At 50.4% G+C, this 24,420-nt stretch overlaps 1 protein-coding gene across 6 annotated transcripts in view; it reads right to left on the reverse strand.

The window, feature by feature from the left end:
* Positions 1-3,574: 3,574 nt before the first annotated feature.
* ECE1 (endothelin converting enzyme 1) overlaps positions 3,575-24,420 on the reverse strand; it is a 98,016-nt gene continuing 77,170 nt past the window's right edge. For all 6 annotated transcript variants that reach the window (XM_033113970.1, XM_033113969.1, XM_033113968.1 and 3 more), the window contains 11 exons: positions 20,503-20,645; positions 19,456-19,570; positions 17,096-17,206; positions 15,742-15,840; positions 15,181-15,258; positions 13,627-13,730; positions 10,787-10,897; positions 10,077-10,144; positions 9,102-9,292; positions 6,883-6,978; positions 3,575-6,185 (listed from right to left, as the gene is read on the reverse strand). In XM_033113970.1, the coding sequence (XP_032969861.1) occupies positions 6,009-6,185; positions 6,883-6,978; positions 9,102-9,292; positions 10,077-10,144; positions 10,787-10,897; positions 13,627-13,730; positions 15,181-15,258; positions 15,742-15,840; positions 17,096-17,206; positions 19,456-19,570; positions 20,503-20,645 (1,293 nt within the window). In that variant the 3' untranslated portion in view covers positions 3,575-6,008. The remainder of the gene's footprint in view (positions 6,186-6,882; positions 6,979-9,101; positions 9,293-10,076; positions 10,145-10,786; positions 10,898-13,626; positions 13,731-15,180; positions 15,259-15,741; positions 15,841-17,095; positions 17,207-19,455; positions 19,571-20,502; positions 20,646-24,420) is intronic.

Raw genomic sequence — 24,420 nt, forward strand, 5'->3', positions numbered from 1 at the left:
AGGTGAAGGGATTAAAAAGTACAAATTGGTCGTTACAAAATAGTCACAGGGATGTGAAATACAGTATGGGGAATATAGTCAATAATATTGTAAAAGCTATGTATCGCGTCAGATGGGTACTAGACTTATGGGGAGATCTCTTTACAAATTATATAAATGTCTAACCACTATGCTGCACCTGAAACTAGTATAAATAATATTGAATGTCAACTATAATTTAAAAAATTATATTCATGTGGATATAAAGTACAGCATAGGGAATATAGTCAATAATATTGTAATAACTATGTAGAGTATCAGATGGGTAATAGACTTACTGGGGTTATCACTTTGTGAGATGTGTAAATGTCTAATCACTATGTTGTTTGGTACACCTGAAACTAACAAAAAAATAAAGGGCTTCCTTTATCCTGTACGAATTTCCACATATACATAGAACTGTTTCTGGCTCTCTAATTTATTCCAGTTGTTAAATTTCTTTATTCTTACACCAATACCACACTGCATTATTCACTATAGCTTTATAACATATTTTGGTAAAGCGAGCTCCCTCATTGTTCTTTTTAATTTTTATTAAATTTATTGGGGGTGACATTGGTTAGTAAAATTACATAGGTTTCAAGTGAACAATTCTATATCATCTATGTATTAGTGTTTGTTCACCACCCAGAGTCAGTTCTCCTTCTATCACCATATGTTTCACCCCCTGCATTGTTCTTTCTCAAAATTGTGTTAGCCATTGTGCATTTTCCCTTCCAGGTGGATCAGCTTATCAAGTTCCCTGAAAAATTATTTTGGAATTTTGATGGAGCGTACACTGAAATTATAGATTAATTTGGGGAAAACTGGCATCTTTTATTATATTGAACCTTTCCATCCACAATCAGTGTATTCATCTGCATTTATTCGAGTCTTCTTTAATGTTCTTCAGTCAAGTTTTATAGTTTTCTGTCAAGGTCTCGCCCATTTCTCATTGGGGTTATTATTGTACTAGATTCTTTAAAGTTCAGAACTTTCTCTAATCCCTTCCTTCCAGTTCCTCAGCCCTACAGATGGCTGAGTCCTTCTGCTCACATAATTAATTATTATTATAGGTTGCACACATTTTCTAGTGGTTCTCAAATTGCATCTTGCAAGTGTTTCTTCAACTGCAGGGTAAACTCCTAAAAGGCCAGGCTGGGGATTTAATTCTTGCTTGGGGAGGGAGGCCTGTGTTAAGTTGGGAGGAAGATCTATTGCGAAGAAGGAAGGGAGGAGGAGAGGGAGTGGGGGTGGTCCAGGGCTCAGAACTGGGAAAAGGAAGGAGCCCGTTCACTTGGTCATTGGGAAATGGAGAAGCTGCACCTCTGCGGGGGAAAAAAATGGTCTCCTTTCTGTACCTTCAGCCTGTGTGTGTGTGTGTGTGTGTGTGTGTGTGTGTGAGAGAGAGAGAGAGAGAGAGAGAGAGAGAGAGAGAGAGAGAGAGAGAGAGAGAGAGAGAGAGAGATATCCCCCACCATCACTGTTCCTTGGCAGCATCTCACGTTTTCCAAAGCAGCTCCTTGCTAGCTGCCTGGGTTCGGAACCCAGCTCTACCACTATTCCCCTGTGATCTGGTTAGAAAGTTGCTATGAGCATTCAAGGAGACACAGCACACAGCCTGATTCACAGTAGGCATGCAATACATGGAAGCATCAAAGAAAAACCCATCATGCATTCCTTCATTGGCAAGGTAAACATTCCGATCTGAAGGAAAGGCAGGAAAAGGCCTGGACTGTTTCAGACGCAATGAGGAAGCAGGTGTGTGTCGGGGAGCTCCAGTGGGAGACAGGCTGGGCAGGGTCCAGGTCCTGTGGGGGAGCTAGTGAAGGGGAGTGACACGATCTTCATAAACAGGCTGCTCTCTGAGCACAGTGGTTGGAGGGATGAGGCAGAGCTGTCCAGCTGAGACACTGGGCTATGAGCTCTCGCACACCTGTGAGCAGGCGCACACCTAGTGTGCGTGTTCCGAGGAGCTCAAAGAGCATCACTGTCTCAAGCATCATCACCGTCTCTCCAATATTTGTGGGTCACAACCAAGAAAGAGCTAATTGTCCATCTGAAAGCTAGAGAAGCTGAGTCTAAGAGAAATGACTTACTCCTCCTAAAGCCAGGCAGAAGCAGGGTCAGGGTGAGTTTTGCCCCTTGAAGAAGTGCTTGCGGAGGCCATCACTCCACCTACTTTGGGGTATCAGTCCCAATCCTCCCCCTTTAGCTAAGGCTCAGCTCAAATCTCTACCCTCACGGAAGTCCTCTCTAGTCACCCCAGCCCACTGGGCTCACTGTCTCTGGCACTGGTGTGTTTTGGGACGGTCCCCTCGATCGTGGCTGGATGGCTATCTGTCCATCCAGCCATCCTTGCACCCATCCATCCACTACCCAACAGTCACTGAGCCCTACTATGTGCCTGGTCCTGGGCCAGGCACTGGGCTGTTGGAGACAGCGCAGGTACCTCTATAGCCTAGAGTGTGTTATGGGTGAACTGTGTCTCCTCAAAATTCATATGTTGAAGTTGTAACCCCCAGTACTTCAGAATCTGATCGTGTAGGGTCACTGTAGATGTCATTAGCTAAAATGAGGTCATTAGGGTGGGCCCTCATCCAACATGACCAGTGACTTTATTAAGGAAAGGGGGGAGGGATGGTGGAAATTTGGACAGAGACAGACAAACACACAAGGAGGCTGCCATGTGAAGATGAAGGTAGAAGTTGGGGTGATGCTTCTATTAGGTGGGTGCAAAAGGAATTGTGGTTTAAAAGGTTAAAAGTAATTACAGACACTGCAATTACTTTTGCACCAACCTAATACAAGTGAAGAAGTGCCCAGGATTGACAGCAAACCACCAGGAGCTAGGTGAGGGGACTGCAACAGGTTCTTCTTCACGTCCTGGAGAAGGAACAACTCTGCCTGCACCTCGATCTCAGACCTCCAGAACTGGGAGACAGTACCTCTCTGCTGAGTAAGCAAGCGAGGTTTACGGTACTGTTACAGCAGCCCTGGTACTACTGCACTCTGGTAGGAGAGGGAAGCTGTGTGAGCCCACCTGATCTGGACTGGAGGTCAGCAAGGGCTTCCTAGAGGTCATGCTGAGCTGGGCATTGAAGGGTGGGTAGGAGTTTAGCAGGCAGAGACGTCTGGAAGAGCATTCTAGGCAGAGGACAGAACACACGCAAACCTAGGAGGAAGCATGAGTGTGTATCAGAGATCCTTCGGATTTCCCTCCTCCCACCTGCCCTGCCCACACATCTGACGCCTGGAAACCCATGTGACATTCTTTGCTGCAAGATAATGGAAAGATAATTCTTTCAAAGAGGCCCCTTGGGTCCTGGTGGTGGCATCATCATTCTCACCAGCAGGAAGTATTCACACGATCATACCTATGATGGGAGAGTGGCCAGCTGGGCACAGGCAGGGTAACCTGCTGGCACTGTCAGGATGCAAGTCCTCTGTTCAGGGGAGGAGGTGCAGCCAGCCCTGATGATGCGAAGGGCCCCTCTCACAGCCCTGCAGGACACACACCACCCTGGGAGGACACACACTCAGTCACATGGCCTTTGGTACAAGTACTTTATTTCAATTACAATAGTGCCACACCAAAAACTACAGTAGCACAAAACAATAATACAAAAAATAGATTCCCAGCTCTAAACCCCATGTCCATGTACCTGCAGAGAAGCCAGCCTTTTGGCTCCCTGGGCTTAAGCAGAGGGGTCTCTCCATTCCTCCGGGGCTGGGCCCCACGTCCCCTCCCTTGCCCCCCCGCCACACACAGTACACCCTGAAGCAGCGTGCGGTCTACGTTCCCTCTGGCTGGACCCTCAGCGCTAGGACACTTGCTTCTGGCTGGAGGTCCCAGTCCATGGTGCTGACAGACACTCTCAGGGACTGCTGACCCCCCAAAGGCAAGGCCAGAAGCAGGGGGGGTAGGGGAAGAGCGAGCACAGGGAAGGCACCAGGGCTGAGAAAGACGACTCTATGTGGCAAGGTGCGTATGGCAGGCTCCTGACTCAAGCTCCTCGTCTGGCTCCTGTCCTACTTTCCTCGGAAGAACTACCAGGCCTGCCGCTTGTGGGGACCAGGGGGCCTCATCAGGAACCCACTTCCAACAGCCCTGCCGTAGATCCAGGGCTGAACGGAAGGTGGCTGACGCAGTGGCTGAGCTTTGCTCCGCTGGGACATGGGGGATCTGGCTTCCTGGGCAGGGCGAGTGGCTGTGTGAGCGGGGCCTGGCCAGGCCGCCAGGGCTGCCCAGATGGCAGAACCGTGGCTGGCACTGGCTGCTCCGGCCGCAGTCCCAGTTGCCTGCTTCCCCAGATAACCAGAGGGGACTATGATTAGCTCCACCTGGGGGAGCTCCTGAACTGTGGACTCAGGGAGGGGTGCCATTCCTGGTCCCCTGACACCACAGGCCAGACTGACCGGGCTGGGAGAACCTTCTTCTCGCGGCCTCCCGACTGAAAGCACTCCCCAAGGAGAGGATTCCAACTAGCTACGAACACCATCTTGGACTTGTAGACCCCCAAGGGGCTGACAGTGGGCTGGAGCCCAGGGAAAGTCCAGGGGTCCCTCAGACGCCTGGCCTTGGTGCCCCTGACCTGCAGGCCAGTGCTTGGCATTGCTGTAAGAGGCAGCTGTGGGTCATGGGATAAGGGGTATGGCCTTAGGTTCTGGTCAGGACACTTGGGAGCTTCACTGAGGAGCCAAGGGGCCCTGGGAGTGAGGGGCTGTCTCCGTGGGGTGCGCCCGGGGTTACAGCCTCAGATAAGGCACTAGAGAAGAGAGGGCGGGGATGGCTGCAGTCCCAGGAGCCAGCTCCAGGCCGGGCTGTGGAGGCCGGAGTTCACAGGGAGGATCTGGACCCTGTGGGTGATGAGAGCTGTTTTCTTCTTCCTCCCCTGGCGAAGAGGGTCGGCAAGGCAGACCCTGAAGTGGCTGGGGTGGGGGCATGGCTGCAGAGAGGCAACAGGCCCCTGGGACAGACATGGGGCAGCCGAAAAAGAAGGGACAGAAAGAAGACATCTATGGCATAGGAGAGTATGTCTGATGGGCGGAGCGGGCGTTTCTCAAGCTCACAGGACTCCTGCGGTCCAGATCCAGGGTACTCGGGAACCGCAGACCGGGTTTGACAGCCCTGACCTAGCATCCCGCTGCTGCAGCCATCAGCCCCCTGCTGTAACTTTGGGGATCAGACCTGCCTTGATGGGGCTCCCATTGCTGGACTCTGGGGACAGAGGCAGGCACTCGAAGAGGGTTGGCCTTTTCCTCGGCCTGGCCTCCATGCCTGTCCTCTGCACCAGGTGACCGCAGAACCAGGTGATGGAGGGAGGCTGAACTCCTATATCCCAAGGCCTGAGGCAGCTCTCTCTTGGGGGACCTGCTCACTGGACTGGGGATCACTGCTGAAGCCCAACCTTGCAGCGAGTGAGGAAGAGAGAGGGGTCAGTCAGTGGGGCTTCCCTTGTCCACAGGTTATTTAGAAAAACAGAACATAATAAATATACCAATCCTTCCCTTAAAAAAAAAAAGTGTTTTAAATGCATTATTTCCCTGAAGATTTCCAGTGTATTCCACAATGTTTAAAAAATAGTTTCCCCAAAAATATATCTTTAAAGCATTTGACACAGTGGTGTTTGTGGTGCATCTGGCGCTGGATGTGGCCATGGGGCTGTGCCCATTGCCCTTGTCGGTGTGGGGCCCAGGCCTGGGGAGCAACCAGCCTGACACCCAAATGCCCGTTAGAGTTGACACACGCGTGCCTGGGATGACAGGGTCTTCACAGGGGATCAAATCTCGGATTATGCTAAGAACCCACATCACAGGCTCAGTTCCGGCTGAAAACCCTCCAGTGCGGGGTAGGGAGCCTTGGGTGGCCAAGGGGGCTGGGTGACATCGTGGGCACTGGATGGAGGGGACAGCCTTGTTGGCTCCACCCTGAGGGCTTGTCCTCAGCCCCTCCCCCTCCTCAGTCTGAGCTTTGGGTGCTTTGCCCCTCACCAGACTTCACACTTGTGGTGCGGGTTCATGGGTGAGCCAGGTGGGCAGCGGAAGTGTTCGGAGAACTCCTTTGAGTTGGAGACGGAGCCGATGACCCGGAAGCGGGAGGGGCTGTGGGGATCAGTGATGAGGCCTTCGTGGGTGCTCTCGGGCGTGCGGACGGAGCACCAGACCTTTGTGAGGGCAACGGAAGAAAGGGCAGGGTCACTGCGGGTGGCCGGACTGGCCCTGTCCACGCCCACTGAGGAACGAGCCCCCCCGCCTGGTTATGAGACCCCTGGGAGTCAGAAGGGCCTGCCAAGTGGGTAAGGAAGAGACGGTGGGCTCACGTGTCCCCGGGCCTAGCATCCTCCACTGCAGTGGTCTCCACCTGTGTTCCTGCAGCCCGGACAGACTCGCTGTCCTGGGCACGTGTATGATTAGATTTCATCTGAACACAGGACTCGGCCCCAAAACCAGTTTGAAAATCTCAGATTGGGCCCAGCTCACTCACCTCCTGGGCACAGCAAACTGCCTAATGGCCTGGGGGTTCTGGGCACCAGCAGAAGGCTCTATGCTGAGTGCCAACTCAAGGGACAAGCTGGGGTATCGGGAGTTGAAGAAATTTCTACAGCCCCAGAACCAGAAGGGTCCGCTGTGATCAGCTTGTCCTCTCATCTACCTGATACAGGAATCCTTACTAGCATTCTTGGTCCTTCCTGGAATCTAATCACAGGAAGCTCGCTTTCCTACAGAAGATAGCTGTTCTCGGATGGCCCAATGAGCTAGGAAGTCCTCAATTGAGGGGAACTCGCCTTTTGGCTCTCAGCGCTCCTGAAATATCAAGATGGAAGAATGTGCCCGAGGTTGGCTTTTTCCTAATGTACTCACCTGCGCAAAGCCCAGGAAGAAGAGCTGGTTATTGGTAAGACCGAGGGTGGGCAACGTCTGCTCAGCTCCGTTCTTCTTCACCCAGTTCTGGTAGGCCTGGGAGGACAGAAAACAGAGCTCAGGGCTCCCACCACACGGGAGAAGCAGGGAGGCAATGGAGGAGCTAGTATGGGAGATCTTGGGACATTCTACCCTGTCGGTAGAACTGGCTTCTGGGGGTCTGGGCGTCAGCTCTGATGGCCCCGCACGGCCTAGAGGAGCCGCCTTCTTTATCTGTAGTCATTCTGAAGGCGAGTGCATTCAACCCTAGGGCTTTAAATACCGTCTCCCTGCCGATGGCTGGCAAATGCATACTTCCAGCCCCAGGTTCTTCCCTGACTCGTATATCCAACTGCGCCAGCTGGACCCCCAAGCTGCATCTCCAACTTAACATGGCACAGATGGAACGACAGGTCACACACACACACACACACGCACACTTTCCCCATCACTATAAATGGCACCACTAACGACCTAGCTGCTCAGGCCCAACTCCCAGACCTCTTTGAATCTTCTCTTTTAGTCAAAGCAAACACCCCAAATCTGACCACTCTTCACACTTCCCATTGCTCCAACCTATCTGTTGCCTGCATAACCTCACAATAGCTTTCTAACTAGGCTTCTTGACTCAAACTCGTCCAATTCCAATCCCATCTTGACACAGGAATTAAGTCATCCTTATAAAGCAGGAGTTGGCAGAGGTTTTTCTGTGAAGGGCCAGAAAGTAAATATTTTCAGCTTTGGAGGCCACATGGTGTCTGTTGCCACTACTGAATTCTGACATTGTCGTGTGAAAGCAGCCACAGACGACCCGGAAACAGATGGGCGTGTCTGCATCGCCCCAATTTTTATTTACAAAAATTGGCTGAGGGCTGGATTTGGCCAGTGGGCTGTCGGTTTGCTGACGCCTGTTTTAAAGGAGAAGCTGGACCATGTCATTCCCCATTTAAAAACTCTGCAGTGACTCTCACTGTAACCAGAATAAAACCCAGGCGCCTTGCTCTTGTCCCAGCCACGCCTCCAACCTCACCTCCCTCCCTCGGCCCTGCACTCCCTCCACCCTGCCCCGTCCTTTTTCCTGTCCTTGAACATGCCAGGCTTGTGTCCCTCTCGTGACCTCTGTACTTCTTCCCCAACTGTTCCTGCCTCATCCTCATCATTTAAATTTCAATTCATACGTCATCTCCTCCAGAAGGCCTCCCCTAACCACCGTCCCCCTTTTCTTGATTACATTGCCCTGTTTTATATCATTCATCTTATCGGTAACTAAATTATCTTATTTGTTTCAGTATGCCTGGCCTTTCTACCTCTTCCCTGGCCCAGTAAAATTGTGACTTTGTGAGAGCGGGACCCCTGTCTATGTTGCCACAGAAACTCCAGTGCCCAAAACAGTGCATGGTGGGTGGAAGGTTTGTAATACATGTTCACTGACTAACGGACTTCAGGCAAGTTACCGACTGTTTCTGGGCTCAGTTTCCTCATCTACAAAATGGGCGCTGCGACACCTAACTGCAACGTTGTTGGGGGGAACTGAGCACAGAGCCCAGCACATGGTAAGGCCTCGATAAACAGCACCTCTTAGTATTTCCGCTCTTCTGAGCACAGTGAGGAGGAAGTCTGTGTAGCTGAGAGACATCACCTCCTTCTCTCTCGTGGCCTCTGCTATCACTCCCATCCAACTCGGCTATCATTTCTGAGTGCGATTCTGGACCAGGCCCCGTACCCCAGTTGTGACGTGTCATCTTTCTAACATCCCAGTGAGGCAAGGAGGAGGGATGCTCTGTCCCAGCATGCCGAGGCTCAAGGAAGCCAAGTGCCTCACTCCAGAACCAGGACCTAACCTGGGACTGGGTCCATGGCCACTGTCCCTGCCCTCCCCTCCTGGGCCCACTGCTGCCTAACTAGCGGTGGCTTCCCTGCAAAGGGAAGAACAGGCAGGTCTCCGGCAGGTCCAGCCCCAGCCCTTTCCTGTGTCTCTCAGTCAGGCGGGACTCAGAGCAGGAAGCCTCCTGTGTGCCAAGCTCTGTGCTAGGTGCTGTCAGATACCCTCTCCATCAGTCCTCACGACCACCCATTTCACAGATGAAGAAACTGAAGCTCCCAGAGTGGCCACAGCTTGCCTCGGCTTGTCTGTAACGACCAGACCGGGGCCCGGGGTGTGTGGGGAGCAGGCCTCTTACCCGATAGGCTGCCTTCAGGCCCCCGTTATCGGCGATGTTCTCCCCGAGGGTGTGGCGGCCGTTCACCGGCTCCCCATTCACACTGTAGTTGCCGTACTGCTCCACCATGCACTCGGTCTGCCGCTTGAAAGCCTCCACGGACGAGTTCTTCCACCAGGGCCGGAGGTTCCCGTCCTTGTCGTACTCCCGTCCTGTAGGGTCAGAGGCAAGCGTCAGGTCAAGGCGAAGAGAAGGCAGAGCTGGGACCTGATGCTGCTGACGGCACCTTTCTTCCCAGTGAGAAATGGGTGCATCCATCTGTGCCCATCAACCCACCAACCAGCACTGGGGAGACGCCGCCAGTCTGCGCGCTGAAGGAGCCCGATGAATTAGCCAAACTAGGTGGTTGGGGGTGGGGGTTGCAGGAACATGAGCCAGACAAAGGACCGGCACGTTCAGTTGCAGCGGAGCTGGGCTCATTGTCAAGGCTGCTTAGGGCCTCTGACCCTGAGCCCAGGAGGGCTCAATGGAGCTGGTGGCACTAGGGTCAGAGTCTCTAAGGTCCCGCCTCTGTTTCTTGGCCTTGGGTCCCAAAGGCAGGCGGCAATGAGGAGGATTTCGGATGTTAGCTGGTGAAGAGGGAACTGACCTCAATCCCTCTGATTGGTGGAGAGGAATACGCTCCTGCTGACTGACTACTACCTATCCCCGAGAACTGGACACCTTCCAGGAGCAGCGTGCTCCACTGAGTGTGACAGTCCTCACGATCACAGGCTGGGACCATCGTGCCTATTTTACAGACAAGAAAACAGAGGCTCGGAGAAATGATGGGACTTGCTACAGGTCATACAATTGGCAGTTGGCTGGGCCTGGATTTCAACTCAGATCCTTCTATTCCAAGGCTAAATCCCATAGATATGAAGGCAGCAAAAGCAGAAGCAGTGGGGCCAGGAAGCTGATGAGCCCCATTTGATGGGGACCCCCAGGAACCCATACCTTGATCATCAAAAGCATGAGTCAGCTCATGGCCCACGACGACACCAATGCCACCAAAATTTAAGGCCCTGGAAGGGAGGACATGAAGATAACAGTCACGCCACGAAGGGAGGGACCATTGTTTCCCAGGCCTGGAGACAGAGCAGAGTCCCACAGGGCTCTGTGGGGACATGGCTGCAGCCTGAGCCTGAAACTAGTCAAAGGCTGGGTGAGACGGCTGTGGTCAGCCCGTGCCACTAGCCGCCAAGCATGGTGCTAGAGCTTCACAGAACTGCGCTGCCCTCTTTGGTCATCTCAAAAGCGTCAGTCATTAGCAACCAACTCTACGTAAGCAAGCAAACGGAGGCTTGGCATGGAGCAATCACTTTGCCCCAGGGCCACACAACAGTCAGCCAAGCCAGGCCTGTGTGGATTTCCTTTCCAAGCCGGTGCTCTTACTCTTCCCAACTCCCCCACTGGGACTGTTTTAAAACACTGATGGAGGGGCATTCCCGTCTATCGGGGCTCCTGACTCCATGACACGCCCCCACATTCCCACTGTGCAGGGGCTTCCAGATCCAGGGCGACGTTCTTCCCTCTGCAATTTCCCTGTAAGTCTCAAACAGCTTGAGCCAGTGAGACCAAGGAACTGGCTTGATCATGTGGTCAGCTGTGGGCCACGGGGCTGGGCAGGGGAAGCAGATGGGGCGCCAGCACCACCGGCAGCGTACTTGGGTGAAGAGCGGGTGTAGAACGGGGCCTGCAGGATTCCGGCCGGAAACACAATTTCATTCTTGGTGGGAGAGTAGTAAGCGTTCACCATGGGAGGGGTCATACTCCACCTGCAAGCAACACACATGTGAAAAGACAGGCACAGCTGCGGGGGAGGCAAGTGGGGACAGCCTACCTGGAGGGTATCAAGAGCCTTAGAAATGTGGCTTCCCCTTGACCCCTGGCCCAAGTGCACACAAGAACATTCATAGCAGCCCAGTCTCTGAGAGGAGAAAACTGGAAAACACCTAAATGTCTACCAATTAAGGGATCGGTGAAATGTGGTGTCACACCACACAATGGAGTATTGAGGCTCTTACAGAAAGCACGATGGACCGTTATATACCGAAAAATCATCATCGTCTCCACTCAAAATGTACCTATCAGCAGTTCTCAAAGTGTGGTCTGTGGCTTCCTGGGGGGCGGGGGGCTCCTCAGGTCCCTTTCAGGGGGTCTGTGAGGTCAAAACTATTTTCATAACGATATTAAGATGTTATTTGTCTTTTCCACTGTGTTGACATTTACAGTGATGGTGTAAAAGCAACGGTGGGTAGAACTGCTGTAGCCTCAGCAGTCAAGGCGCCGATGGCTGGTCACTGAGTTCTTCCCCAGGAAAAAAAGGCCACTGTCACTTAAGAACAGCCTCGATGACGTAGCATCATCATTAACTTCATTAAGGCTCAACCCTCAAGTACGAGACCTTTAATATTCTGTTTGACCACATGGGAAGTTCACGTAAGCACTTCTGTTTTTTTTCCCAGAGCACCATTTGCATTCGAGAGGACGATGGACAAATTGGTATGTCAGACTTGGGGTTTGGTAGACATCTGCATGAAAATGAATAAAGTGAGCTCTTTGCCTCAAGGAAAATAACTGACACTGTTTGTCACCAATGATAAAAAATAAAAAATAAAAGAATTAGAAGTTTCAAGCAAAAATTAAAATCCTGAAAAACTTGTATCGGCCACCACAAACTTGTCAGCTTCCCAATACTTTAAGACTTCTTAGGAGGTCAGCGGTGATATTAACAAATGTGGATTTTTGGGGGGATATTGTACAGTGTCACTATTTAGAAGATATGTAAAGCTCAGTGAACCATTGTTTTCCAGATAACCAATGTGTGATGTTACAAAATCATGCACGGGTAAAAGATCCATACAAATTGCAAGACAGACTGATGGATTTTAGTGTAAACAAGTACAGAAAGTTCACGGATACAGTTTCAGATTCCACAGTGCAATTAGCCTTCAAGAAATTAACACTTGTTGCATTTTGATGTAATATCAATGAACAATATGTACTAGCATCAGAAAAGACTATTAAAATATTCCCTCCCTCCAACTACAGATCTATGTGAGGCTAGATTCTCTTCATATATCTTGAAAAAAATAAACGCAACAGATTGAATGCAGAAGCAGATATGGGAATCCACCTGTCTCCTATTAGGCCAGACATTAAAGAAGTTTGCAAAGAGTAAAACAATACTGCTCTTCTCATTAAACTTATAAAATAGTTCTTTTTCATAAAACTTGCAAAAAAGTTGATATAATTTCCATAAACAAAAAAGCTTCTTGGGATCCAATAATTGTTTAAGAGTGCAGAAGGGACCCTGATGCTATACACTAATGAGACATTTGGCCCCTGGATGATTTTTCTGGTGTGGAGGGGAAGGGCCAGTGAGGAGTGGAGTGAGACAGAAAAGACATATTTTCTCCAAAAGCCTCTACAGTCACTCTGTTTCCTCCAGGTGAGCCCCACAGAGATGTGTTAAGGGGTGCCTGAAGCCGTGGAAAGATTGAAAACATCATATTTATATCCAAATAATCATGGATACATTAATGGGTAGGAGACACAATTTAAATAAAGAATTTTAAGCTAAATTAAAAGACAAATAAATTTGGAAACTTTAAGCTAAATTAAAAGACAGATAAATTCGGAAACTTGCGGCAGTACCTGTGCCATATTCTAGAGATTAAAGACCATCCTCTTGTGCATTTAGGGGTACCCTGGTTAAAGAAAGGAAATGTAGAGGAAACAGATGGACAACCCCTGTGTCCACCAGGGGGCGCAAGAGCCAAAGAGAAGTTGCTTTTGCCTTTTTGGTAAGATTTTTTTCTGCAAAATGTTTTAGCACGGTGGGAGGGAGCTTAGTCTGAAAACTTGTACTGGACTGAGTTTTCTAAGACTGTTAAGAAAACAACAGATACCATGTCTCACTCCAGATGACTTTGATTTAGAAGGTCTAAGGTATAATCCAGGACGCTGTATTTTTTAAAAAATTCCCTAGAGGATTCTGATGTGCAATGAGGTTTGGGAACCTCAGCTGTTGGGGGCCTATCCAGTTCCCCCAGGTCTCTGTAGGGAAAGTGCCCCTGAGAATCCATCACTCAGGGGCTGAGGAATTACTGAGGAATTAGAGGAAACCAGCCCTGGCTAAGGGCCTCCTCTGCACCAGACACTCCCCAGAAGTTGTCACACTTGACTATCACACAGCTCCAAGTGCTGAAAGGGTGGAGCTGAAACGTGGCTCCAGGTCTGCTCGGTTCCAGAGGCAAGGCTACTCTGCCAACAGGCCAGCGCTGGGGACATACAGACTCGGCCAATCCCAGCTCCTGGCTGGGCAACTCTTCCTTGGTCCTTGGTTTCTTCCTCTGAAAAGTGGGATGACCCACTTCTCAGAGGGCCCTTAATTACGACAGTTATATCTGGCACATGGTACGTGCACCACAAAGACAAGCTCAGCCCAGAGCACCCCCACATGCTGGGACCCGGCGCCTTCCCAGCCAGGCCCAGAACTCACTGGTCTCTGTTGGGAGCCTTCCTGAGCTGGTCAGCAGTGACCCTCCATGAGAAGTTGAAAAACCGCATGGCGTTCTCGAAGTAGAGGTCCGGAACTGCCGTGTACTGGACAAGAGAGGGCAAAGTCACAGGATCAGGGCACGCCCAGGCCGGGAGACAACTCAGACCCTCCAACGCAAAGCCTTCAAAGACTGAGGAAACTGAGGTCCCACCAGGGTAAGGGACTGGCCTGCGGGTCCGAAGCTAGAATGGGGCTGCAGGCTGAGGCTCCTCCCCGGCAGCCTCTCCCCTTCAAGGACACACTGAGAGCTTCCCCCAGGACCGCCCAACACCCAGCTGTGTCACAGGCTGCAGGGATGTCCCTGGCCTTAGGTAGGAACGATCTCCAGCGCTGTGCAACAGAACTTTCTGCAAGGATGGACATGGTAGAAAGTTCTGGTCACATGTGGCTATTGAGCATTTCAGATGTGGCTAGTGTGACTTTTAAATTTAAATTAGTTAGGTTTTAATTAATTAGCCATCTGTGGCCAGCAGCTACCATACCGGATGGTACAGATTTCATACATCAAGCTAGGCTCTCTCTCTCAAACGTCAGGGGACAGGCATTGTTGCACACATTCCTCCTCACTCAGCCCAGGCTTTCGGCTCTTTTCCACTCCAGAGCTTTCTGGCTTTACAACAGGGCTCTGGTTAAATGCTCGGCCCTTTCGGGCAGGACTCTGCACTGCGGGCTCTGCCTGGGCTGTTTCCAGGAGCCCCTGGTCTTCTATTACGACACTCTGGAGCATCTTAAATTACGCTCAAGGAGAAAGGCTGCAGAATAAGTCCCATGTACTAGAAGTAATTTTAATATTCTTAGGTTTTAACTATAACTACGATGAGAGGCTATTATAATTGTAAAAATGCCTGAATTTACAAATTTCAATCACAGAAAGATATAAAACGTTATCTTTCAGGGCAGAAGGACGATCCATTTCAAGGAGTAATTTGCCAAAAGTTCTAACCACCAGGGATCCATCAACTACCCTTGTTGCCCAAATTAAACTTCGACATGCATTTAGGATTTATGCTTCTTCTTTCCCGTTAGCATTTCAAAGGCCAAATCAGGGGTCTAGGTTTCTCTGGGAAGATGGGGAGGACCACAGGATAGGAGGCAATTCTGGGAAAGAGAGGCGGTATGAGGGGCTCCATGCTGTACCCCACTCCCTGATGTTTTAGGGGCTCCAATGCTCTCTGCACCTTCTAGGATCTGTTTCCCCCAACTATGTCTCACTTATGAGACGGAGCAAACCACTTCCAGTGGGACGCGCAGCACTGACTGCCGCTGGTGGCTCCCAGGGCGGCGGGGGCCTCCGGCTGGCCCAGGAGAAAGAGGAGCAGGGGATGGCTTCCTTGTACCCAAGCCATCCCTAAACCCCACACCGTAGCATCTCGACGTGTCTTGACAGTCACACCTCCAGTGTCCCATCTGGACCCAGCCTGCCTCTGTCTTTTCCCAAGTGGGGACCCCTGGGGGCATTTGGGAATGCACGGGGGCAGGGTGGGAGCCACTCACGTCGTTGAACACTTTGTCGAGCTCCTTGGGGTCCATGATAAAGTTGGGGTAGCCTATCATGTTGTAGATTGCATCTGCCTGGACAGGAGAGACACAGAGGACAGTGAGCGCCCAGCAACGCTCTGTGGGTGCCAGGCTCAGGGTCTGGGCCAAGCAGAAACAGGGCCAGGCTCCTCCCACGTCAGGGCTTTCACATCCATTTCGGAAAGATTCTTCTCTTGTCTAATTTCTACTTATCCTTTGGGTCTCCCTTAAACGTCACTTCCCAAGGGAAGCCTTCCCTGGCCACCACCCCACCAGACAGCATCAGATCCTTTACTCTCCATGAGACATGTCACAGGTCCCTGCACGTCTCCCTTGCACTCTCAGTGCGGTTTGTTTTCAGACAGTGATCAATGCAATCAGGCTGTCCCTCCACCCTGCTAGACACTGTCCACCTCCGGGAGGCAGGACAGTATCTGGATATAGTCTCTCCTTCATCCACCCTTCTCTATCTGTGGCTGCTGCTGCCCTCTGTGTAGGAAGCCTAGCCACCCCCTGCAAACACCTGGCGAGCCTCACCTTTTCCTTGGCTGATTTCCTTGTGTCTTCATCCATCCACTTCAGGGTGCTCAGGCTTTCCTCAAATGCCTTCTTAATCTCCAGGATTATCTCGCTGGCCTGAGGAGACAGAAGCTGAACTAGTAAGGTCCGGGTACCCCATGCTGGAGGATGACACGGGGCCAGAGATTAAACTCAGGTCTTGGCTCAAAGCCCCAGGCTTCCAGGTGCTAGGCTAAGGAACGGAGGCCACAGCCGTGTTCCCGAACCTTGTTTCTCCGAACACTAATGTCCTGCAAGACGAGACCGGACTTCCATAAACAGGGTTCCATAGTCAAATACGCGTAGGGCAAGCTTTGGGAATGTTGGAAAAGTCTTTTTACTGTGGGACTATTCAGAGCCTTTCAGGTACAACATGCACTGCGATTCTTTTCAGAGAGGGCTAGAATATGTAACCATCCTCAGACTTATGGACCACAGAATTCCTCCCTCTTGATGGAACGGGCTTTAAAATCTGGAGAACTCGAGTCCTGAGGGGCAGTTTCAGAAATGCTCTGCTCAGGCTTGAGCGGAATGGCCACTCTCAAAGGCAATGATGTCACAGGCAGACCTGGTGGCGGAAGAGTCTAGACCAGGGGAAGATGGAATCGTGCAGCAGAAAGAGCCAAGGGGCTGATGGCCAACAGAACTCTACTCAGATTCTGTACCAGCCGTTCCCAGGCAAGTCACGGAATAAAGCTGAGTCTGCCTGCTAACCTTGACTGCAGATAATATTTATGTATTTCATATGAGTAATAAAAACTGTACAATATAACGGCCATCTTTTATTGAAGGCTTCTTTTGTGTCAGGTGTTCTTTATGTGTAATATCTCATGTCATTTCCCCTTTAGGATGGACACACCTACCCCCATGTTACAGGTGAGGTGAGAATATTGTCTCAAGTCACCCAACCAGGAAGGGATAAATCCTGGATTTGAGCTGAGTCCTGACTGTCTTCACGGGCTTAGCTATGGTGTTTCTCTGCCCATCTAGAACAAATCTGTTACCCACAGAGTAAAAGATTGTCACCCTCTAGACCAGAGCCACTCTGTCAACATTATCATGCTGGGTCCTTCATACCCTTGCAGGGGGAGACAGCTGGAATAACCCTGCAGGGCTGTAGTGAGAGGTAAATGAGATCATGCAGGTAAAAGGCCTGGCACTCAATCGTAAACTCACGTTATTGAGAGCGTTAGAAAACAGGACCTTGAAGTTAAGGTCGGAGCCCTGGGCCAGTGCTGGGAAGGTCCAGAGCAGACCGAGTAGAGGCTGTCAAGTTCATGGGGAACCACTGCTGGTGTGATATCACAGCCCGTGTCCCAGGGGAGGCACTTACTATGTTCTTGCTGTCCTCGGCGAAGGTCTCTTTGACAAACATGGGGCCCAGGGCGAAGCCCAAGTTGTTTTCTGTGTCACTCACACAAAACTTCCAGCGAGGAAGACAGGTCTGGAAACACAAGTGGGAAGGGTTACTCGGACCTGGTCCTTCTTCTTCCCAACCCATCCATCTGGGAGGTAGCGCCAGCTGGGGCCCGTGCTTCCTTCCAGAACTTAGGGAGACCTTTCCTGACCCAGTGGAAGTTATTTCAGGCACTGGACCAAGAGACCATGGAACGTGCTCATCACTGCCACCTACTGTTTCCTGAATGCAGGTGCCAGGCGCAGCGCTTCACAAATAGCACCCTATCGAAGCAGCAAAATGAGCCTGGGAGGCCGGGATGGTGGGCCCTTGACAGATGAGGAGACAGAAACTCAGCACAAGAGGTAGCTGATCCAGGGTCCTCCAGCGACTAGAATTCTGCCATGCCTGACCCCACCCCCCACACTCTCACCGCTTTCTTATTCTGCCTCCTGGAGGAGGCTAAGAATCCTGGTGACAAAGAACCTTGGGAAGTTACCTTGTCTACCCCTGAGCAACCAGAAAACCTTTCCGGAAGGCCAGGATCTCAGCCCCATTTAAAGCCTCCTAGAGAAAGAACCTGCGATAACGACACGGCAGGACTCTATGCGTTTGTCTATTCTTGGTCTCACCAGCAAGCCCACCAGCCACAGGACGTCTCCAGATGGGCACCCCTGCGGCTGCAGCCTCATGAAACGTGGCTCAGGGAAGAGCACCTACAGCCCCACTCGCTCTCCTGCCCAGCAGCCCTCTGCGGACAGTCTGTATGACCACAAGTGGGGCACTGCTACTGCGCTGAGCCCCCCAGAACAACAGGTGGTAAAACCCACCTGGGCTTGGGCAGCCTGCTTCATAAGAGCTCTCAACTGAAAACAACCCAAATGCCCATCAACGGGCAGATGGTACACAAAATGTGGTATTTTTATACATCAGCATACTACTTGGCAACAAAAAGGAATGAACTACTGATATGTACAACATGGATGAATTTCACAGACTTATGCTGAGGAAGCCAGACACAAAAGAGTACTAGCATACAAATCCGTCTATATCTATCTACACCCACCTGGTGTAGGGTAGGGGGTGTCGATGGGAAAGGGGCACAGGGGAACTTTCTGCTCTGAGGACACTGGATAAACCGGTGATGGAAATGTTCTCTATTTGATAGGGGCAGTGGTTACATGGGTAACCTTGTATTGAACTACGTACTTGATGCATACATTTTATTGCATGTAAATTATACCTAAGTTAAAAAAATTTGGGAGGGCAACCAGTTAGCTCAGTTGGTTAGAGCGCGGTGCTCTTAACAACAAGGTTGCCGGTTCGATCCCCACATGGGCCACTGTGAGCCGCGCCCTCCACAACTACATTGAAACAACTACTTGACTTGGAGCCGATGGGTCCTGAAAAAACACACTTAAATAAATAAAAGTTTAAAAAAATAAAAAATTTCTTCCAGGCAAGAAGGAAGAAAGGAAGGAAGAAAAAAAGCACTCCAGTCTTCTCTAAATTTAGTTGCTCAAGTTCTTTTAAGCTTTCCCACCCCGGTGTCCACTTGGATGTTTTCCCCCTGCCCCCAGTCCTGCTGCCCTTTCCCAGAAGTAAAGCCTCCAGCTGGACACAGGATGGACCTGGATCTGGCCAGGGATGAGTACGCAGGAGGTCAGCACCAGGGGGCCCCCCGGGGGGAAGGAAGGGACGGCCCTGGAGCCCTGGGACCTCTGAAAGACTGTGGGGGCATTTAAAGGAGGATGGAGACCACGCGGTCTGGAGCCTGGGAGGATCCCATCAGTGAACACCTGTGCCATAGTTACTATGAGCCAGGTGCTGTACCAAGTGCTTTACGTTTATGGGGAAAAAGCCGTATTACTGGGGTCCCCGTGTAAAAGGGAGACGACTGATGGTACTGACCTCACAGGGACGTGGAGATCACATGAGTTATATAAGGAAAGTGTTTATCATCATTACCATGGAGAAGGAGCTGGAGGGGAGAGGACGGAGACTACCTTTTGTTGTAAATTAGGTAAGTTGCTAAGACTCCTTTCAGTCTCTAAGACTAAGTGTAATCACCTCCTCCTGGAAGCTTCTGTCTACCCCAGACTGGCTTAGGCGCTCAGGGACACCGAGGCAGACCCCTTCAGTGGCCCTCTTCATTCTCTGCCTATCTTCTACCTCCCTCACGAGTGCCACAGCTCTGGAGGGTACCGTGGTCACAGCAGCCCCCACCTCAAGGCCTGGCACATAGTAAGTGCTCAACACGTGTGTGTATGGGAGTGCACAGTAACAAACAGGCTTACCTTCTTGGTCCCATACATGACTTCCATAAATTTCTCATCGGCGTCCTGAAAGCGCTGATCGAGGAAGGTACTTGTCTTCCGCACCAGGTTCCAGATCATATAGTTGTTCAGCAGGCTGGGGCAAGAGACCAGACATACTCAGTAGTGCCCCAGGCAGGAAGCAATGCAGCACTTCCCCAGCTGACCTCTAGGGGGTGCTCAGACACAGCCTTCTGATCCCAGGTGTTCTTGCTAGACCTGCACCAGTTTGGCTCCTTAAAGCTTTCTAGGCACATGGAAGGTTAGCTCTTCCAAGGGCAGAGCCTGGACGTTCTGTTGAAAATCCCTCAGTGCCTAGTGCAATGACTTGTACACCACAAATGCTCAATAAATGCTTGTTGCTAGCCTCAAACTGGAATGAACCTAAATGTCTGACAACAGGGGAATGGGTGAGTAAATAATCGTATTTATACTCAATGGAATACTACAAAGCCATGAAAAATGAGATCTGCAGAGGGTTTGGGATGACATGGGGGAAACGCTTATGACAGAGATCAAGGGAAAAGCAGACTATACATCTAGTCACAATGATGGGGGCCAAAAGAAACCACATATTAGAAAATCCATCTCTCACTGTCACATACATACTTACTCTCACCACACATGCACACTCACAAGCACACAAACACCCCATAAGATCAACAGTTTTTTTGCATAATTATAATTTTTTCCTATTCTTAGTTTTCAAAAATCTCTACACATCTTTAAAGTTTTAAAAAATATTATCATATTAACTAAAAATATGAGCTAGTATTTACTGAGTCCCATTCCATGTCAAAGCACTAGGTTAAAACACTTCACATGGAGTATTTTACTCAGTTCTCACAATAACCCTACATGGTAGGTGCTATTTATATTCCCATTATAAGGATGCAAACAACGAACCTGAGAAAGGGCAGGAAACGTGCTCAAGGCTACAAAGCTGGTAGGCGGGGGAGCTGGGATTTGAACTGCGCTGGTCACCAGGGCGCCCTGCCCCCACCCCTCCTGCCGCTGGGCGCCCCTTACCATTTGTCGGTGTTGTTGATGAGGGTAGACACCTGCCCGAGGTACTCCTTGTCGTAGACAACGATCGGCTCCGATTCGTTGATCTCCACAGGGTAGAAGATGGTGTTGAGGAAGGGCAGCCAGTTGATGGCAGGGGCCAAGGTCTGGAAGGGAAGAGGACAGCGTGACTCTCTCTGCCTGGGCCATTTCTCCTCAGAGCCCAGGTCTCCGAGGCGTTCTTCTGAAGAAGCTGTCATTGTGCCGTCCATCCTCAGACAAAGCAAAGAGCCCAACAACGCGCTGGGCAGGTGACAAACCGAGGCTGGAGGCCTTTGTTGGAGATGCTGTGGTCAGAAGTCTAAGGAGCCAAAACCAATTTGACATGGAACTAGGATGGAACAGAGGAGACTCGGCAGCAGCGACAGCTGATCAAGCCCCTCCCATGCCAGGGGCCATTACAGATGACTCTTGTCTTTTCCTAGCTGGTCCTTATGACAGTCCTAGGAGGTAGGGACTATTATCCCCATTGTACTGATCAAGAACTGAGCCTCAGCTGGGCCTGTAAAACGTAGATAGGTGTGTAGAATCTGGAGCCAAACTGCCTGGGTTCATGCTCCAGCTCTCTTACTCAGGAGCTGTGCAGCCTTGAGTAAGACAATGAACCCCCGTGTGCCTTGAGAGCTCACCTGAAAAGTGGAGGTGGCCATCGTACCCCCTCATAGGGTCAGTGTGAGTACAGTCGGTTCTACTCAACACGCGCTTCTGTACCATCAATTAGCTTCTACATGACTGGCTTACTATACGCTGCTAAATTCAAGAATGATAGCTGTATAATGCATCAACTGCTTTGGGGCACAGGTGTTTTTTTCTCAGGTATAGCATCTGGAAAAGCAAGTGTAGAGTGATAACCTTCAGCAAGAAAGAAACAGCTGGAGCCAGACCAGTGGCTCAGGTGGTTGGAGCACCATGCTCCTAATGCCGAAGTCACCGGTTCGATTCCCACATGGGCCAGTGAGCTGCGCCCTCTACAGCTAACATTGTGAACAACAGCTCTCCCTGGAGGCGAGCTACCATGAGCTGCCAACAACTGACTGCCTCAGCAAGGCTCCTAATACTAGCAGGGGCCAGGGAAACAATGGCTTGAACCGGAGCAGGGGTGGGGTAGGGTGGAAAAAGGGGAGAGAAAAAAAGAAAGGGGGGTGGGGAAAAAAAGGAAAAGCCCTCAGCTCTGCTCATGCATCCACAGGAAGCCCATCAGCTCTATTTTAAGGTCAGTTAAAATGAACACCTGCCGGGGGCACACCCAGCTTCTATCAGTTTCTAGCAGGTTCACTGCTTCTTGGCCCACGCTACGCTACGGGCAACCCCACTGCTCAGAACTCCCGTCTGTTTGCAGGGTCTCAGTGTCCACAGCCGACATTTCCACTTCCCACCTGGCAGCTGACAAATATTGTTTTGTGAGTGTTTTGATTACCAAGTTACATGACTTTTTATAAAATTGTGGTCAAATACACATTTAAAACCTACCATCTTAACCCTTTTTATGTGCACAGTTCACTGGCACTAAGTACCTTCACATTGTTATGAAGCCACGACCACATCCTTCCACAGATTTCATCCTGCAAAACCAAAACTCTGTACGTACTGAACAGTTAACTCCCCCTGCCCTCCCCTCCCCCAGCCCTAGACAAGCCCCATTCTATTTTCTGCCCCTATAAATCTGACTCATATACGTGGAACCATACAGCGTGTCCTTTTGTGACCGGTTCACTTCACTTTGCATAAGGTCCTCAAGCAAAGTTGCACAACTTTTAAATGGTCTGCTCTAGTCCTATTTCCCCATAAAACTTGTCATTTTGGGTTACTTTTTGTAATTTACAGAATGCAAGGCTTTTCAGGACTACACATATCATGTTATAGCACAAATACCTCTACATGTCAATCACGTAGAATGCTGTCAGGCACTGAGCAAGCACTCAGTCAATGTTAGCCATTGTAATCACTGCTCAAGGTCTCCCAAGAGTGGGCCTGGGCTTGTCCGATTCCAAATTCTGTCCTCTGTTCCCTCGACGAAGGGAAAAGTGCAAGACCAGTGAGGGAAGTGAGAGATGCGTTATAAATGGACTTCAAACGGTAAGATCAACCCGTAATATAAAAGTAGACTATGACATCAGCTGAATCTATAACCTGTTTGTAAATACCGACGATGCCTCAGGGATAGGTAGCCATAAAAACCCTCTGCTTAGCAGACACTGAATCTGCAGGTGAGCTAACGTGATTTTCCTGAGGTCACATAGTTAACCTTTGACTGTGCAGGGCTAAAACTCGTCTCTCTGGTTTGAAAGGGCAGCTCAGCTGCTGGGGAACAAGGACCTCAAAGGATAGAGGCAAGCGTCTGACAACGGGCTCTCGATGGGGGAATTGGTTTGTATTCCCACCACGACCTATTGCAGACCTGCTACAGAGCTGGGGAGAGCTGTGCCCAGTGGGCTCTGGCACATGCCTGTCTGCCTGCCTGCCTGGCGCAACAAGATGAGCTGGGAAGAGCCCTGGACTGGACTGAGAAGACCTAGCCTTTCTCTGAAATGGGGACAACAATCCCTACCTCCCACTCCAGGGCTGGCTCCTCCGTGTCCCTGGGGACAGCTTGCTCAACAAACTTGAGTTTCCTTTCTCTCTAGCTTGTTCCTTCTGCTCTCTCTTCCTGGCAGGAGCCTCTTGGGTATGTCTGTGGCTACAAAACTCGAAGTTGTCTAGGTGGGATGGTCCAATAGGGCTCAACACTTAGAGTCACCTGTCTGCATGACCTGCTGGCAAAGACCCCTGGGAAATTGGCCACATTTACAAAACATCATTGTTTATACAATTAATGAGAGCTTCATAAACTGAAGGCAACTGGAACTCTCTGATCAGGGTACAGATAGCAGGAGGAGATAAATCTCTATGTACTTAACACAAGCCTGTTCCTTTAGGGACAGCAGGTGCTCTGTGCAGGTAAATTCCCACAACTCTGAGATAGGGTATGTGTTGAATACCAGGATTTTCACATTTTCAATCTCTATTCCTTTAGTGAATGTCTACTTTAAACATCTGTGCCTAGGTCCGTCCCCAAGGGGGTGGCCGTTTTAATGGACCAGTACATTTCACTTGTGACTCAAATCCTTTGGGGCACACCGATGAGCTCTATTTGCCCCAGCCATGCGCAGCCAAAGAGTACTGCTGATCACCAACCAATCAGCTCAAGGAGGCTTGCAAAGTGGGAGAGAAAAGCAAGATGCTATCAGGCTTTATCTCAGCTGGAGAATTTAAAGGGGATGGGGCCCATTCCCACACACCTGTTGGTGGAGGAGGTCCTAGAAAGGAATGGAAGGGTCTCCAGGGCCCCAGGGAAGTGACAGAAGGATGTCTGATTCATGGCTCTGGATTCTCTCTGAGGGGCTAGCCTAGAACCACACAGTGAAGGCTGGAGCTCCTTTCCCCGAGGCGCCTGGAGGCTGGGAAGAAAACCAAATTTCCAGATTCCGGGGAACAACAAGACATTCTCTGTCCAAGGGCGGAATGAATCAAATTGGTTTTGTGCTGGAGACACGAGACATGGGCCGGGATCACCAATAACAAAAGCATAATACTAATAATGATTACTGAAATATACCTGAATTGCACATATCAGTTTATACAATGAAATCTCATCCTCTCACAACCCCATGAGCAGGCCAAACAGAGATTCTTATCCAGGAGACAGGCGTCAGGGGTCCAGGACATCTTCAAATGTCAGACATAATTATTCTATATGTACCTATGCTCATTTCTTCTGGGAGACACTCCATAGTTTTCAACCTGTTCTCGAAGGACTCTGTGACTTAAAGTTAAGACCCACTGCTCCTTGTGAGAGCAGGGGATGCTTCGCATTTGTTTCTTCATCTTGACACACAGCAGGTG

This window comes from Rhinolophus ferrumequinum, chromosome 9 (assembly GCF_004115265.2).
Source record: "Rhinolophus ferrumequinum isolate MPI-CBG mRhiFer1 chromosome 9, mRhiFer1_v1.p, whole genome shotgun sequence".
NCBI lineage: Eukaryota > Metazoa > Chordata > Mammalia > Chiroptera > Rhinolophidae > Rhinolophus > Rhinolophus ferrumequinum.